The 15,383-nt window shown below is 40.4% G+C and overlaps 1 protein-coding gene across 1 annotated transcript in view; it reads right to left on the bottom strand.

Annotated features, from left to right (window-relative positions):
* The window catches only part of ANO4 (anoctamin 4), a gene marked incomplete at its 3' end in the record, with an annotated part of 137,379 nt that overhangs the window by 2,178 nt on the left and 119,818 nt on the right, over positions 1-15,383 (bottom strand). The window contains exons 20-25 of the mRNA XM_082014280.1: positions 13,860-13,957; positions 9,987-10,129; positions 8,827-8,979; positions 6,531-6,678; positions 3,987-4,106; positions 822-927 (exon numbers count right to left, since the gene is read on the bottom strand). Coding sequence (XP_081870406.1) covers positions 822-927; positions 3,987-4,106; positions 6,531-6,678; positions 8,827-8,979; positions 9,987-10,129; positions 13,860-13,957 — 768 coding nt within the window. The remainder of the gene's footprint in view (positions 1-821; positions 928-3,986; positions 4,107-6,530; positions 6,679-8,826; positions 8,980-9,986; positions 10,130-13,859; positions 13,958-15,383) is intronic.

Here is a 15,383-nt window from a genome sequence, read left to right as displayed (position 1 = left end):
TTGTTTGTTCCCTGTTTGGCTTCTTCACAGTGTAAAAGGCATTTCAAACTGCTCATGGTAGAGAGATGCTGAGCACCTAGCTTCTGGCAGGGATATTCAGGCACCTGAAATTCAGGTCTTAAGAGCTGCATTTTATTTTGTAAATGGTCTCATCGTATTTATCTACCCTCCTGTCTCTCTTTCTCAAAATCAGCATGGGAATACCAGCCATGTGAAGCTGGTATTATCTTCTCTGGTTTGTCTTAAAGATTTCTGAGATACTGACAGTAAGTACTAATATTATGAACATTGGCAAATGTATTGAAACCTTTTCATCGTCATCATCTTTGTGATGCTAATCATTCTCGGGAAATGAATGGTAATAAAAAAAGAGAAAAAAGATAGATGTGTAACTTAAACCATTTTCATTTTCCAGTTGTTCAGATTTCATCTTTTCTTCTCATGTTCCTTCACCCCTTCCTCACACACTAGTCAGCATATGGCTTCCCAGACTAGTCAGGATACAAATGCCAAAACGCAGGAAGTAAATAAAAGCTTTATTTATTTCCCCCCTTTGCAAGCTACTGTTATAGTTTTCAAAGTGCTACATTCCCCTTTTTGTTAGAACCTAAATACCTGTGACTGTTCAGAAAACAGATCTGAGTATATGTGTGTATATATATATAAAGCACAATATAAATAGCAGAAACTAACACAAAAAGACCAACAGCTGCCATCATAGATCAGCCTAATGAAAAAGCTTCAAAGGGAAATTTGTTTCTTTTTGTTGTTTTTATTAAAACGGAGAAACAAACGTACTTGCCACCTGAATGATCACTGACCTCAAATACAATAATGAAAGCCAACCGCGCTGCTAAGACATGCCAGAACTGCAGCGTGTAACCGTAGGGCACTGGGGAGTGAGGAGGGTCTCGATAGTCCCTGTACCTGGAAGACAAGCAGAGTACGGTAGTTAGCAAGTTCCTGCCGTGCTGCTTGGGAGGAAGGCAAAACCAAAACCCAGCTGCTCTTGATTATTGCATTTTCTGCACCAAAATGATCTCAGTTCAGACTGTACAAGTTACCACAAGACCGCTTGCTTCTCAGGCTGGGCCTATGCTAGGGTTTTATTTCAGATCAGGTGCATGCTTTTGAAGCAAGTGTCCTGATCACCTCCACTTGTCATGCTTCGGTTCACCCGGATGGGTTTACTTTCAGATGAAACCTAATGGTAAGATGCATTCCAGGAGTGCACTTCATGCTCCAGCTGCTAATGGAAATATTCAGTGCAAAGGACCAGGGCAGAGCCTGTATGAAGCAAAACTGCTAAAGCAACAACAGAGGATGTTGGGTGCTCAGCACCAGCAGTTTGACCCTACAGCATCTCCCTTGGCAGCGCAATGTGTACCTTGCAGGCACCTCCTCAGAACATGGAGCAGGGTGGGATGCTCTGCTCTTTTGAAGGCCACTTTCTTCCCACCACAAGTTTATTTTAAAACTATAAATGTCCCCAATTTTGTCAGCCTGACAGCTGTCCCAAAGTCCATATAAAACTGCCTCATGGCTCCATCTGGCCCTTTGTCAGTTAGTTGCTCAAACCTTGGTGTAAAGCATGACTCATCTTGACTTCAGTGGAGCCAGAACTGCACCCCTTGGTATACCAACAGGGTAATGGCTGGGTACGAAAGAGTTCTAGTGTTTTGTCTCACAGAATGTTTCTTTAAAGACTTCAGGTCTCAATAACATAACTAGAGATATCTATTGGGAAAGCTGGATCCAGGATGACTCCAAAACTACATTAACAAATCATGAATCTGTTTAAGTCACACATTCTGGAGTCCACTTCTACTAGCAGTATGTTAATTCCAAAATACTATTGCAGAAACTTAATTCAAAAGTAGTGTAAAAATTGTTTCCTCCTTAATCGGTTTCCTAGATAGGACAGAAAATCCATTATAAAAATTATTGAAAATAACAGAGCAAATAATAGTAAATAATACACTTAAATAATACACATAGTAAATAATACACCTAATAACCCTAACCCTTGATGTCTAAGTTTTAAGAAACTAAAGAAAACTCAGATGAGCAACAGAAATAAACAGTTAATTCATCTCTCTGATAATCTGTATTTCTCCCTGAAGGTTCACCTTCTTAGATTGCAGAGGGTGCTACACAAAATGAAATAAACTGTCTTGACATCTTAGTCAGCAACAAACCTCGCTTCATTGCAGTCTTTCTAGTGCAAGCTCTTAAAACTGAGATGATCTTCCCTTCCGCAAGCAGCATGCTGACTTCAGAGTTTAGGATGTTTTACAATATCCTAAGCATCCTGAAAACAGGAGTCCCTGGAGCAAGTCCCAAGTCAGTAGAGTTCTTTTTGTACTTGCTAGGAACCAAGCACTACACATGAAGAAATGAGGAAATGGTTATAAATGTTCCAGACAAGCAGAAGTTAGCTGAATATGGCCACTGTTTGTTGTTCAGATGGACTGCCTTCCTGGAAAAATGCCTCCACTATTGCACAGTAGAACATAATGTTTCCTTACCTCACTACCAATATCTGGCTTGAAGGACAATTAAAATGACTGATGTTTTAGCAGAACTCAGGTGGGTTGAGTAGCTGATAAACTCAGCTGAAGAAAGTAAGACAGACATTCATTTTCTTTCAAGGGTAGATATGCATAACAATTCAGTGTCCCCCAAAAGAACAGGTTTATCTTCTGGAGATTTATGGCACCAATTTTAGTAGTGTTCTGTTTACGGGATATTGAGAGGACAACTTTTTTAATTGATGGGATTTCCACCACTGGCTTTAAGAAGCAGCAACCTCATGCTTGAAGTTGGGGAAGAAAGGAATTAAAGCAGGGAAGAGAATGATCAGAATTACAAAACATTATTAAACAGTGCTATGGCAAACATTGTAGAGTGGAATATCCTCAAAGTGGTTCTGCTCCACAGAAAATGTTACCTATGGATTCAACATTGGGATGTTCTTTCTGCCAAATACATTGCAACAGTCGTAAATACCAGTTAATTAAATGAAAGCATTAATGCCAACCCCCCCAGTTCATTATGCTATACCACTCAAACTTATTATTATTAATAAAAATGCCACAATATCACAAAGTATCACTGACTTTTTCTGTATCACAGAGTATTTTCTCTAGGCACTCATGAAAGGATATTTTAATTCTTCACAGTGAAAAACACCGGGACTAAGTGTATCTGCAGCTACCAGGACTCATGCTTGTAAACCAATGTTACAACAAAAAAATGGTAGCTGTAATTTGTTGTTTGGTTGCGACCCCATTTAAGACCTTTATGTAGATCCTTGATTCTTTGGACCATTAAAATCAATCAGGTGCAAATCTTTCATTACAGACTAGTCTCAGACTGCTATTTCTCCAATCTGAGGATAAAGACATAAAGATAATTAACTATTCATTTTATTTTTATTCAAACAACATTATTACATTTACACCTGTAAGCAATGACATAAACATATTAACCATTCAGCAATTAGGAAGTGCTGGATTTGAGATTTTGTAAAGATAGCTTAGGACAGACCCTGTTTATGCCTGGTAGACCTGTGAAAAAACTCAGTGTGGTCGCTTCCGTGGAACCTTGACTTCCTTGTGCATGTGCTATGATATCATCTGATTACAGTTTCATCTCACTGGTACCTAAGTAATCAGTCACCTATTATTGGCCCTTTGAGACCATATTTCTCCATGATGGTTGTGTCTGATTCAAGCGATGACACCATAGAAATGTTGCATTAGGAACACCTGCCAGATACCCACTTTTCAGCTTCTCCTGTATCTAAGGAAGGAATCACGCAGGTAACAGCCAAGCAGTACCATCAGCATGTCCCTGAATAGCACAGTTAATTCTTTCCATTACTGTATTTTAAAGTTTGAAAATCAGTTCCAACCCCAAATTTATCATGATGCTTCTCCCTTGCAATGTCTTAAAGCAGAGAGGTTATTTTGATCAATACTTACCTGCAATATTTTAATGGTGAACCAGAGAATTCACTTCCATTTGACGTTGGCTCTGAACGGTTTTCAAAGTCAGACACCAGAAATACTGATAAACTGGCATTAACATAGCCAACCATACACCTAGAGGGGAAAAAATCCTGTAGTCAGGACACAGCAAGGTTTTTCCATTAACTGTTGTACCCAGGAGGATGTTCTCTGGGTTTCATGAAATCCACAGTATATCTGTGATGCTTACTAATATTTGAAAGGGATGATGAGGCAATATAAAAGAAATGCTCAAGTAGGTCAGATGGACAATAAGAATGAAGCAGTGGTAGATTTCTGTGGGAGAAGAAATGGTGAAGTCTGGGACTGGTTACTTTTGAAAAGAAAAAAGTCACCTAAAAGGTGGCACAGCAGAGGTAGAGAAAATAATGAGTAGCACTAGGAAGATAATCAGAATATTCCCACTATTACCCTCACGATACTAGCACAAAGCGACATTAAATCAGATAGAAAGATAAAACACTTAAACAAGATTTTTACAAAATGTTGAGTTATTCAGAGGAACTCAGTACTAAAAGATCCCAGGGTGGCTGAACACTGGGAGGGTCAGGCAGAGTTTGGAGAACACTGTATGGGAGAATGTACGTCGCCTGACGAAGGGCTGTGGGAGTCACTAGGAGGCTCAAGTTTGGTCTTAATAAAGCTGAGGAGAAATATGGTAAGTGTATTGTGCTGTTCACTCTGCACTGCTGAAGCACAGGTAAGTCTGGGCACACTGCTCAGCTTGGTGCAGAGTATAATGCACAGTATGCGTTGGTTTGTTTGTTTAAATTATGGGTGTTACAGTCTTTGAGAAATTACATTTAAATGCCATCTGGCTTTGTCTCAAAATCTCCATACTGATTGGATTTGGAACTTAATTTAATTACAAAATTTTTCTGATATCACTGGATGTCATATGGATCTAATGCCTGCAGATGTTTTTTGGAAGAGAGAAGCACCTCTCTCATTTAACTTATTCAGTAGCAGATGTTCTTTACTCCTTAATTTGAGAAAATTCAATATTCCTGTGGATTTTTGAACAGCTTCCTGCTTTTGTAACAGTACTTATTATATAACAATATCCAGAATGCTGACATAAAGAGCTTTTATCCAAGTTGGCTCCTTCAAAGGATTACTGTCTGATGGTTTCCTCTAGAAATTCACTCAGAAAAGCAGCAGAAGTGTGAAAACACTATAAAAGAGGATTGTGAAGATGATAAGAGCTTCCTCTGTGAGCCAAGCTACTTCTCCTATGCAGAACTAGTTTCAAAGCCAGTGAGTCATATCTGAGTCTTCATAAAAATAAAATTTCTAAAGGTGGTGCTTTTTCATGCACAGTAGTCCTGTGAAAACCAGTAGCAAGGAAAGTTGCTGACTGCCTTGATGACCTATGGATCTTCATAATGGCATAAGCAGAGGCACGTGCTCAGGAACAACTGGCACCAGACCAAACACTTCACCCATGAAGGAACTTTAACTCTTCATGAACATAAATGGAACATTTCCCCCGGCACTGACTAAAATGGCAAACTCCTTGCAGGACAGCAAGTTAGCAGCACTGCTGATCAGGAGCTGCCACACCAACTGCCCTTTTTCCATCAGTATGATTAAACAGTATTGACAACCAAAAGACGGCAAAAAAGCAGCAACAGAAGAACTCACTTCCTGTAGCAGGGAAGAAAAATCAATCTGCCATATATCTAATAGCAGAATGTAAGCTCTCTGTCACTGTCTACTGTTTAGCTTGGGTTTCTTTCAACAGTAGGGTCCTTGCTAATGGAGCTGCTAGGAGATCATTTGCAAACCATGTCTATCTGTGTTCCACTGGATTCAATGACCTTCCCTGAGTGCAACAGCCTAGATTTGACAAGTTGCCATGTAGTAGCTGTACTCATACTTGCTAGTAGTGTGCACACACTAATATAATCTCAGTGTTTAGCAACATTGAAAGAAAATCCACTTAGGCAGCAGGGATTCAGTTCAAAAAATGTCTTCTGAAAAATTTAATCCAAGGTCTCTAGTTTTAGAAGAACAACAAATTACTTTGCTCTGTAAGTATACCTTGATGTATTAGTCGGGAATTGCTTCCTCTTGTTAGACACTATTTTTTTTGAGCAATACATGCTGAAAATACATTAGGAAAAAAAGCCTACTGAGTAAGTTTAAAATGCTCATTAAATCCATAAATGATAAATATCAGCATTGCTTCAGAATGAAAAGAGGGTTATATCTATGTACACCAGCTGCGAAGTGCAGCTTGTACAGCATACTGTTGCACACAGCAAATCTCTGTAACAGCTCTGCCATGTTTTCCTTGAATTAATGTCATAAATTATAGTCACCCAGCAACCCATTCTGTGAATATGCAAAGCATCAATATCTATGGCTGATACGTGTTACCTAAGCACAAGCAACGAATTTGGGTCAGTGGAAACAGAGCACACAGACAATACTGCTCTATCTATGCAAGTAGTAAGTGGTTTTCATGCGCATCTGTTTTCCCAAAGAAAAGCTTACTTTTGTCCAGCTTCTCCTTGGCCAGCACAAGGTCCATATTTGTAAGCATAAACAAGACGAGGGATGAAATCTGATGTCACAGCTATAACAAATGCATTTGTGATAACAGAAAGAATTCCAATGCCTTCCAGGATCCCGTACCAGATTCCTGTTCAATAAGGAGAGTATGTTAGCTCCAGGAAAAGCAAGAACCAAAGTGCCTGAGATACTGCATGCTCTGAGCAGTTGTCCCCACCACCCAAGGTCTTCCTATGTAGTTTCTATCCAAGAGTTGCTGAGTAAAAATAATTTTTTTTATTGAACAGCAGGACCTCAGTGGACCAGATTTCTGTTTCCACTAGATGGGAATTTTGTTTTATCCTGCAAATAACCTCAAGGAAGCCACCAAAATGCTCATGGATGTCTTGGCTCCACCAAGCCATAAAACCATGTGGGCAGTTTTAAGACATGCTGTAAGCCTCCCTGCTTATGATGATGGCTATCCAGCCTTGGAGGAGGGTCTTCCAGTGCAGCCACGAATATATGCAATCCATGATCTGCCTGTCACAGGGGCCTGTGTGTAACTTGTGCACAGCTGGTCAGCATGCATCTATCAGCATCAAAATCTTCATGGTATGCTAATGCTATACAATGGCACACTGCCCATAGGCATCACGTGAGCTTTTTGGCCCATCCTCAACCCTCTGACAGATCTTGTGGTACAGGCACACAGCAACTCTGGTCATGAGGACCATCACTGAGAACCACACTAAAGGAAAGTTAGACATACCCGTTGATTTTAATGAGGCATCAAGCTGTCCCTGAAAACTTTGCTGAATAGTGAGCAAATGCAACTTACTTTGAGAAAGCACACCTGAATCAGCCTAGAAAAAAAAAAATCTAATTTTCTGTGCTTTTATTATTTACACTATGTAACTTTTTCAGGAATTATGTCTGCAGTGTATGCTGTGTACAGGCTGATGTCCAGGCTTGTACCTAAACTCATAGATCCACACTGTCCAGCGTGTCCAGAGAAGGGCAACGAAGCTGGTGAGGGGGCTGGAGCACAAGTCTTATGAGGAGCGGCTGAGGGAACTGGGGTTGTTTAGTCTGGAGAAGAGGAGGCTGAGGGGAGACCTTGTCGCTCTCTACAACTACTTGAAAGGGGGTTGTGGCGATGAGGGTGTTGGCCTCTTCTCCCAAGTAACTAGTGATAGGACAAGAGGAAATGGCCTCAAGTTGCGCCAGGGGAGGTTTAGATTGGATATTAGGAAAAATTTCTTCACTGAGAGAGTGGTCAGGCATTGGAACAGGCTGCCCAGGGAGGTGGTGGAGTCACCATCTCTGTAAGTGTTCAAAAAACCTGTGGATGTGGCACTTCAGGACATGGTTTAGGGGACATGGTGGCGCTGGATTAATGGTTGGACTTGATGATCTTGAAGGTCCTTTCCAATCTAGTGATTCTGTGATTCTGTGTGATTCTGTGACATACAAAGCTTTATTCAGACACAAACTTTAGGTACATGGTAGACCATTCTGAAAGCACAAAGCCTGGGCTTCTGTTTTGTGGTGTGGGCTACTGGTTTTTGCAATGCAGATGGGCAGTGAGGTATCCTATTTACCCCTCCAACGACACCAGGGATTCAGCGTTGGGCAGATGACTTTGTTTTACAGAGTCCTTCCTAAGGGTGTTCTGCTTTTGCACACTGCAAGGACAGAAGAGATTTATAGTCAAAATATGCTCAGAGAGCCCTTGCAGTAGTGTGTGACTGGGTGACCTCAAAGTTATGTGAACCCTGTGTTTAGCAATGTAGGTGTGCCTCACCGAGAGCAAGTCATCTCTTGGGATCTAGACCCGCCCTGTCTGACCCACCAGGGACCTAATGGGCATAGCACCTGAGTCACAGGGGACCAGGTAAACACAAAACACACAGCTCCCTTCCTGGATGGTGGCCACTTTAACTTGACTTTCATGTTTCAACTGCTCTGTCTGGTTATTATATTCAAACTGAGCAGTGGCATGTGTTCACACCGTATGTCTGCCACAAGCAAAAACCTGCAGAGAACACTGATCACTTCATTAAAACATCTTGGCTATTAAATCACCCAGAAAATCATTAAAAGGCATTTTCCAATATAGACTACTAATTGCATAAGTAGATTGGCATCAGATGATACCTGAAGTTTTTTTGAACAATCAAATTGTGTGTTGTTAATGGGGAAGATGACTGAAAATACCTTAATCTGCTCCTACTTGAAGTGGTCAATGCTTTGCCTTAAAAATAACATACACAGAACACACATACAAAGAGCTCACCTATATCTTTGGCTCTTGAAGCTAAAGGTCTTCTCCACTGGGTAACAAATTTGTATGCATCAAGCCGAATTTCAATAATATTGTTAAGTAAGGCCAGAAGTGGTGCCAGTGGAAAAGCTGCCACAAAAATGGTTGTGAACCCAAACTGAAGAACTAGGAAAAAAAAGGAAAGATCACAGTATAACTGTTAAGATCTAATCCCAGGGTCTAGGATACCAAGTAATACATGCATACAAAGTTATTATAAATATACAAACATTTCTTATTATGCCGTACCACACAATAGTCTAATGATGCTTGTACAGCAGTTCCTGGCTAAAAGTTCAAAGCAAGGAGGACAAGCACATCTGTCCCTGGGATGGACAGCAACATCTAGATTTTGCAATTTGCAACAAAGTTTGAAAGTTGACAAGCTGTGCTTTTAGACAGGGACATTTTTACTCCAGCATCAACTAGGATCTCTCAATACTTGCAAAGATTAGGGCTGAATACATTCCTTTTTATAGTACAGATGGGCAGCAGTTTGAAACTCTGTGTAAGTTCCTAGAGGCAGGTTTTCAGACTGCCAAATTTCCCATTAATTTGAAAAGCATTGTGTGAGGGAGAAAAAACCCCAAAGTCATGAGATATGCAGTTCAGCCACTAAGGCAAAAGTTCTTGTTTAACATTTCTTTAAACAGTTATCCTCCCCTCTCCTCCGGATAGAGCAATGCCTTTTGGCAGCAAGCTACTTTGTAAATGTGAGGTACTAAATGATGGTGAATTTTAAACATAAACAAGCATGCAGGTCTGTACCATGCAGTTTAAAAATAACAGCCCAAGGGAACTTCCTTTAGCAAATAGCAGCAAAGTTCTTAAAAAATGTATGCAGGTGGAAAGGTGGGCTCTGGTTTGGAAAATGACCTTCCCCACACAAAGCCAGAATAAGAAGTGTTTCATAAACACAAGGTGAGCAAACCAGCAGCAGTGTGGTTAGCTACATTGGTTTGGTTCTTACAAACTCACTCCCATTCCTCACCTGACCTGTAAGAATGAAAACCATTTGTCAGCCTCATTAGCTTCATAGAGCAAAAATTAAAAGAATACACCAGCCCACATCAACAAAAAAGCAACAACATTAAAATCCAGTGAAAAGGAGAGAATGAAGGTCAGTGCCATACTCATTTCTAGGTATTCGTCGAAGAGTCCATAAGCATTCATAGGTTGCAGATTGTAGTCCTTTTCCCACTGTGGGAAGCTTGTTTTTCTCTGTGTGCCATACTCTTGTCGTAGTTTTCTCCTGGTCCACCAGTTTTGAATTAGCCTATATTTTCAAATTAAAGAAACAAGGTAAATAGTATTAGTGGTTGTTTATCACAGAATTGGAAGAGACTGAGTGTGCACAACATAACTTGCAAAATTAATTTCCCAATGCACAGGAAAATAGAGCATTAGTAATAAAGGTGGCTGATGACACAGAATAATAGGTATGAAAACAGATAGGACTGATGGGCTGTAATCCAGGCCTAGATGTTCTTGAAATGGTGGAGGGGTTTTGACACCTTTTCATTATTTATTTACTTTTTTTTCTCTACACAGAGTGGCAAATCACGTCAGGGTCTGTTTATATGGCAGAATGCAATGCTGTGTGGAGATAGGTGAGCTCTAATTGAGAAATCAGTAAATAGAGTGCTAATGCTGCTCGATCCTTTCCTGTGTGTGAGCTGGCATCTCTACACAGCTCTACAGCGTGCAAGCTGACAGTCCCCGGGCAATCCTGGAAGGGTAAAAGCAACCTTGAATGGTGTCTGCAGCCAAACATTCAGAGGAACAAAAGGCAGAAAGAAGTGTGTGGACTATTGACAACGTGTGGTGGCCAAGAGGTCGATGGCTGACACGAGAGCTATCTCCGTCTCAAGAAGTGGGGGAGCTGTACTGGACTTCAGGGGGAAGATACTGTTTCTGAAAAAATGCACGTGTGCCTCCACTGTGAGAGGCACTGAGCCAGAAGAGAAATGAGTGCTCACATCTGAAATAAACACCTTTGCCTCTCCAGGTCAGGGAGTGGCACTGGTTTAACCAGCAAAGGACACAAGTTACAGTTAGCAAAGGAAAAAAAGAAAAAAGAGATTGCCTCCAAAGGTGCAGTTGGCCCCTTCATCTCAGCAAGACAGAAAGTGATGGCTTACCCACATAATTCAATCCTTTCCCTCACTGTGTTTCGCTTCTTGCCTTCACAGCGGCCTGGCCTGGCCTGTGAATGGTAGGCAAATGGCCATTGGATTTGGATAAGGGTTTGGCCAATTGCTTGTTTTCTTAAAGCTTAGAGATTATTTTTCCATTCAGGCCATTTATGAAAGAGATTATAGCTTTTCCTGTCTTCTTTAAAGAACTGTAGGTACAACTGAGTGCAGGGCATTAAAATCTAGAGTTTAGAAGAGCAAGAAAAAAATTTAGAAGTGTGGACTTCAAGCCAAAGTTTGGAAGTACATGAAATCACTGAAGTATTTGGTTTTAGCAGTTTGTAGCCAGTCACTAGTGTGTGAAAAGCCTAAAAAGGCCTTTCCTGTGAATGACCATGGTTGTGATTCATGAACTGTGGGACAGTTAAGGGCACATCTTTGCAGTCCACAGCACCCTTTGGGACTTTGCCTCTCCTGTTGTGCCCGTGAGAAAGTGAGAGGGTTGAGAGCTGAATTCCTGCAAAAGTGGCAAATTGAGGGTTGAGGTGGGTGGGAGACCAATATGCTGAGACAGATCACGGTTAACTTCCTCCTTTGTGAGAGGGGAAAACCATAACCACTGTTACTAAATATCAAAGACTCCTAGCAAAATTCAAAGAGATGTCATTTTCTCATATATGTGGGAGCAAAATGTGAGCAATGCGATGTAATGTGGTTTTAGTATGGATCTATATTCTTCCAAGAAAAACATCGACTTGAAATTGTAGTTTTCCACCTCCAAATGAAGCAATAATTTATGCTTTGTTTCTTAGTTATTGCAAATATATCTATGCAGGAGAGGAGAACTGATGCACACTTTCAGAGGTTTTGAGGTGGTGTTTGTATGAAGCAGAAGCACCGCTCTGACATGCCAGTATTTGTATTAAAAATATAACCACTAAACAATGAATGCTCTAGCACATGCCCTAGGGACTCTCTTTTCATATCTTTGAAACCTCATTCTTAACTCTCAGGAAGAAATTTCAGAAGACAAGCCAATGCCACATGTATCAGTGAGAAATGTGACAGCAGGTGCGGGGGTTCCTGTCACCAAGCAAGACACGGTGGCATTTCTGACTTGCCCTGCGTGTCTCTGCTGTCCCTGTGGGAGCACATTCCTGCCCCAGAGATGGGCTGCCACCCTGAAATGGTGCAAAACAACACCCTCCAGAACAGGCTGCTGGTGCTCTTCCCCAAGGGCTGGCTTATGGGGAGATAATCTTTGCTATCAGTCTTGGCACTGCACAGTACTGGCTCTGCCTGCGTCCCAGCAGGCAGTAGCTGGCACATGGCTGGAGGTGCAGCGATGTTCTACTACAGGCTATAAGATTGCCTCCAAATCCTCTGGCCATCCACATGGTGTTGGCTCCGATCATGCTCTTAGCAGAAATGATCACAGTTTTTGCACACAAAAAGGAAATGCATTTGCAATGAAATGCAAATTCCATTTGCATTTCGGGGCTAGAAGGTGGACTGAAAGATCTGGAGAGCAAATACATCTCTAAGAATAAGTTGAAGCATCTCACATTGTTGTGACTGTGTGTTTTGTGTTGTGATTTTCGTTGTGACTCTAAAAGTGAAGAGCCTGACGTCACCTGAAGCAGTTTATTCCTATTAAATCACTTGTTCCTAAACAATCTCCTCTTATTGCCTTCAGTCACCTTCTTTAATCCCCTTTTGTGTTCTCTATTAGCTTTCAAAATCCCTGTTAATAGGTAGCAGAAAGATCTAATGAAAACTGACAAAAGAGGTAGGGAGTGAAAAGAGAAGGATCAATACTGCTGCTGTTCCCACCTCTGCACCCTGGCTAATTCCTCCAGCCCCAACAGCTGCAAAATCCTGGCAAGTAGCACTAGGCACAAGCCTGGGAAGATGGAGAGATAGCGAGCCTTGAGTACCTTCGTTGCCAATTACTCTGTGCATTTAAAGCACTTACTCTGTTCTCGTTACAGCTGGATGTGATCAACACTGAGGCTGCCTGCAATCTCTTCCGCAACACGTTTCTGCAGTTCAGGGACCAAACTCTGCACTAGCTCTGCTGTGGATCCTGCAGCGAAGCAAATCACTCTGAACTTTGCAAGGGCAAACTTTCTGACAATGTCAGCTCTCTCTTATATTTTCACACTTGCTAATTTCTCTTGATGACCTGCCACACTGCCTCTAGCATCAACTGTCCATATTAATCATATTAAACATGCTCATTAAATACTAATCAATAAGAAAGGGACCAATAGGAAATGAATAATTGTCAGCCTTTTTAGCAAGGCGACATCTCTGTAATACCCTAAAGATCACCAGGGAACTTGCCTATATAGCAGTCAGTATATTTTTCTATCTCTGAGAGTGTATATGCCAGCAGTGCATTTTTTCCAGCTCATACTTGCCCTTTCAGGCATCTTTTATCACCCAGCAAGGAGAAATCCAATATAGAACTTACTGGCATAGCTAAAAAATGATACGTATATTTCCTGTATAAGGAATACAGCAGTCCTACAGTTATTTTTAAGGAGTTTTAAAGTGGGGAATACAATTTGATGAAATCAAGTACTTCCCATATTTATATATTAAATATAATTAAAGAATATTAAATATATTATTTATTTGTTAATATTTATATTACACTTTCACTTTTGCAAACTATGTTCAAGGTTAAAAAGAAAACCCAAACATCATCTATCTCTATACATCTGAAAATCTGTATTAAGAGTTTTGTATCCTAGGGGGGATTTTCTATTGGAATGACTATCTTGCTTTTATGTAACTGGTCATAAGCAAAGCATAAAAGCATATTTTTCTGTGACGTAGGAAAGCACGGGCATTATATTTACTTACGGATATCCTAGTTCCATGAAGTTATTCCAGGTCTGCTTTAGCACCATTATAATACCCATTTGCATACAGAGATCAATAAGGCATCCACTAGGGTGGCACTACAGAAAAAAAGAAACAAAAGGTTAAATGTAAATTATGCTGAGTTTCTGAGCATTTCTTAAAGACGGTAAATGCATATTAGATAATTTACTAAAAGGAAATTAAATGTCGTTCTCTTTAGTTTTTAGAAAAATATAAACTCATGGGAGCATATGAGACTGTATCATACCATGAGCCTTTTAAGCCTATAATCTAATTCTCTGCAGAGGTCAGAATCAGTTGAAACCAATGCAGTTTTCACATTAATGATGCTAATACGTTGTGCAACTGTGGGTGGGACAGAGGCAAAGGCTAACAAGTTTCTTCAATGATTTCAATAGTTTTTGGGGAAGGTGACTGTGCCTCAAGTCAAAGAATGAAAAGAAAATTCCTCCTGGCTGCACAGGCAAACAGTTTATGCCTAAAGGATAGACCTAATACTGTTTACTGAATACTATTTAATCTATATGATCAAGTGGACTATGCAAAGCTATTACCTTCTCGAAGAACTAAAAATCTCTAACAGTCAAACAACGGTTCTCAGTGTCTCTTGCTGAGTATTTGCTTGCTTTAGCAGTGGCTCCAGACCTTGAAGTAGTGGTGCTGCTTTTGGGAGAGATGCTCAGCTAGTACAAATCTAAGTAATTCCACAATTTTTCAACTAGTATTGGAAGAAACAAAAAAGAAAAGCAAAAAAACTTTCTGCCCTCCAATAGCATTTTGCACAACTGACTTTGCAGATCCAAACAGCGGAGGTCCAAGCTGTATTATTAGATTCTGGGTATTATGGATAAGTCAAACAGATCACTGTCACAGAGCTGGAACTATTTCTGTTTAACTTTTAGGGAGAAAAAAATTGACATTAGTTATGACCTGTAACAAAATGCGATTGATATGAATTTTTAATGCATACTGCGTTATACAGTGCTCAGAACCAGGGTCCCTGCTGAGGTTTCTGTATGACCTCATTCAGCTTCTCTTTAGATTAACAGGGTGGCAGATATTTTTTTTTTAAATTAACTTTTCTAGCATATTATTAAATCATCATCTTTCTGTTTCAGGCATCAGTCACATGAGCTGATATAACCTAAGAGAGGTAGGTGCAGTATTAATGAAGTACCAGTGATGCTACAACCATAACATCACTAATGCACTTTGTACATCGTGGTCTGAATATGCCCACCGACACTGGACCTGACTATATCATGTTATTAAATGTCTTACACTTGGCTTCATCCAACAGTGGAAGAGAGGGCTATTGGGGGGATATCTGGGCATGATATTCTACATTATGGTTCTAATAAGACCTAACACAGATAGGGTCAATAAACTTGAGACTTTTTAAATTAGATGTTTCTTTTATTATTAGCCTTTTTTTTTTCTCTGAGAAAGGCAAAACAGTAGGGACTACTAATAGTAGCTTCTACCAGCAACTGACCCAACCTG

This window comes from Phaethon aethereus, assembly GCF_964289735.1.
Source record: "Phaethon aethereus genome assembly, chromosome: 1".
Lineage (NCBI taxonomy): Eukaryota > Metazoa > Chordata > Aves > Phaethontiformes > Phaethontidae > Phaethon > Phaethon aethereus.
The sequence above is the reverse complement of the archived record's forward strand: the minus strand, read 5'-3'. Positions and strand labels throughout refer to the sequence as shown.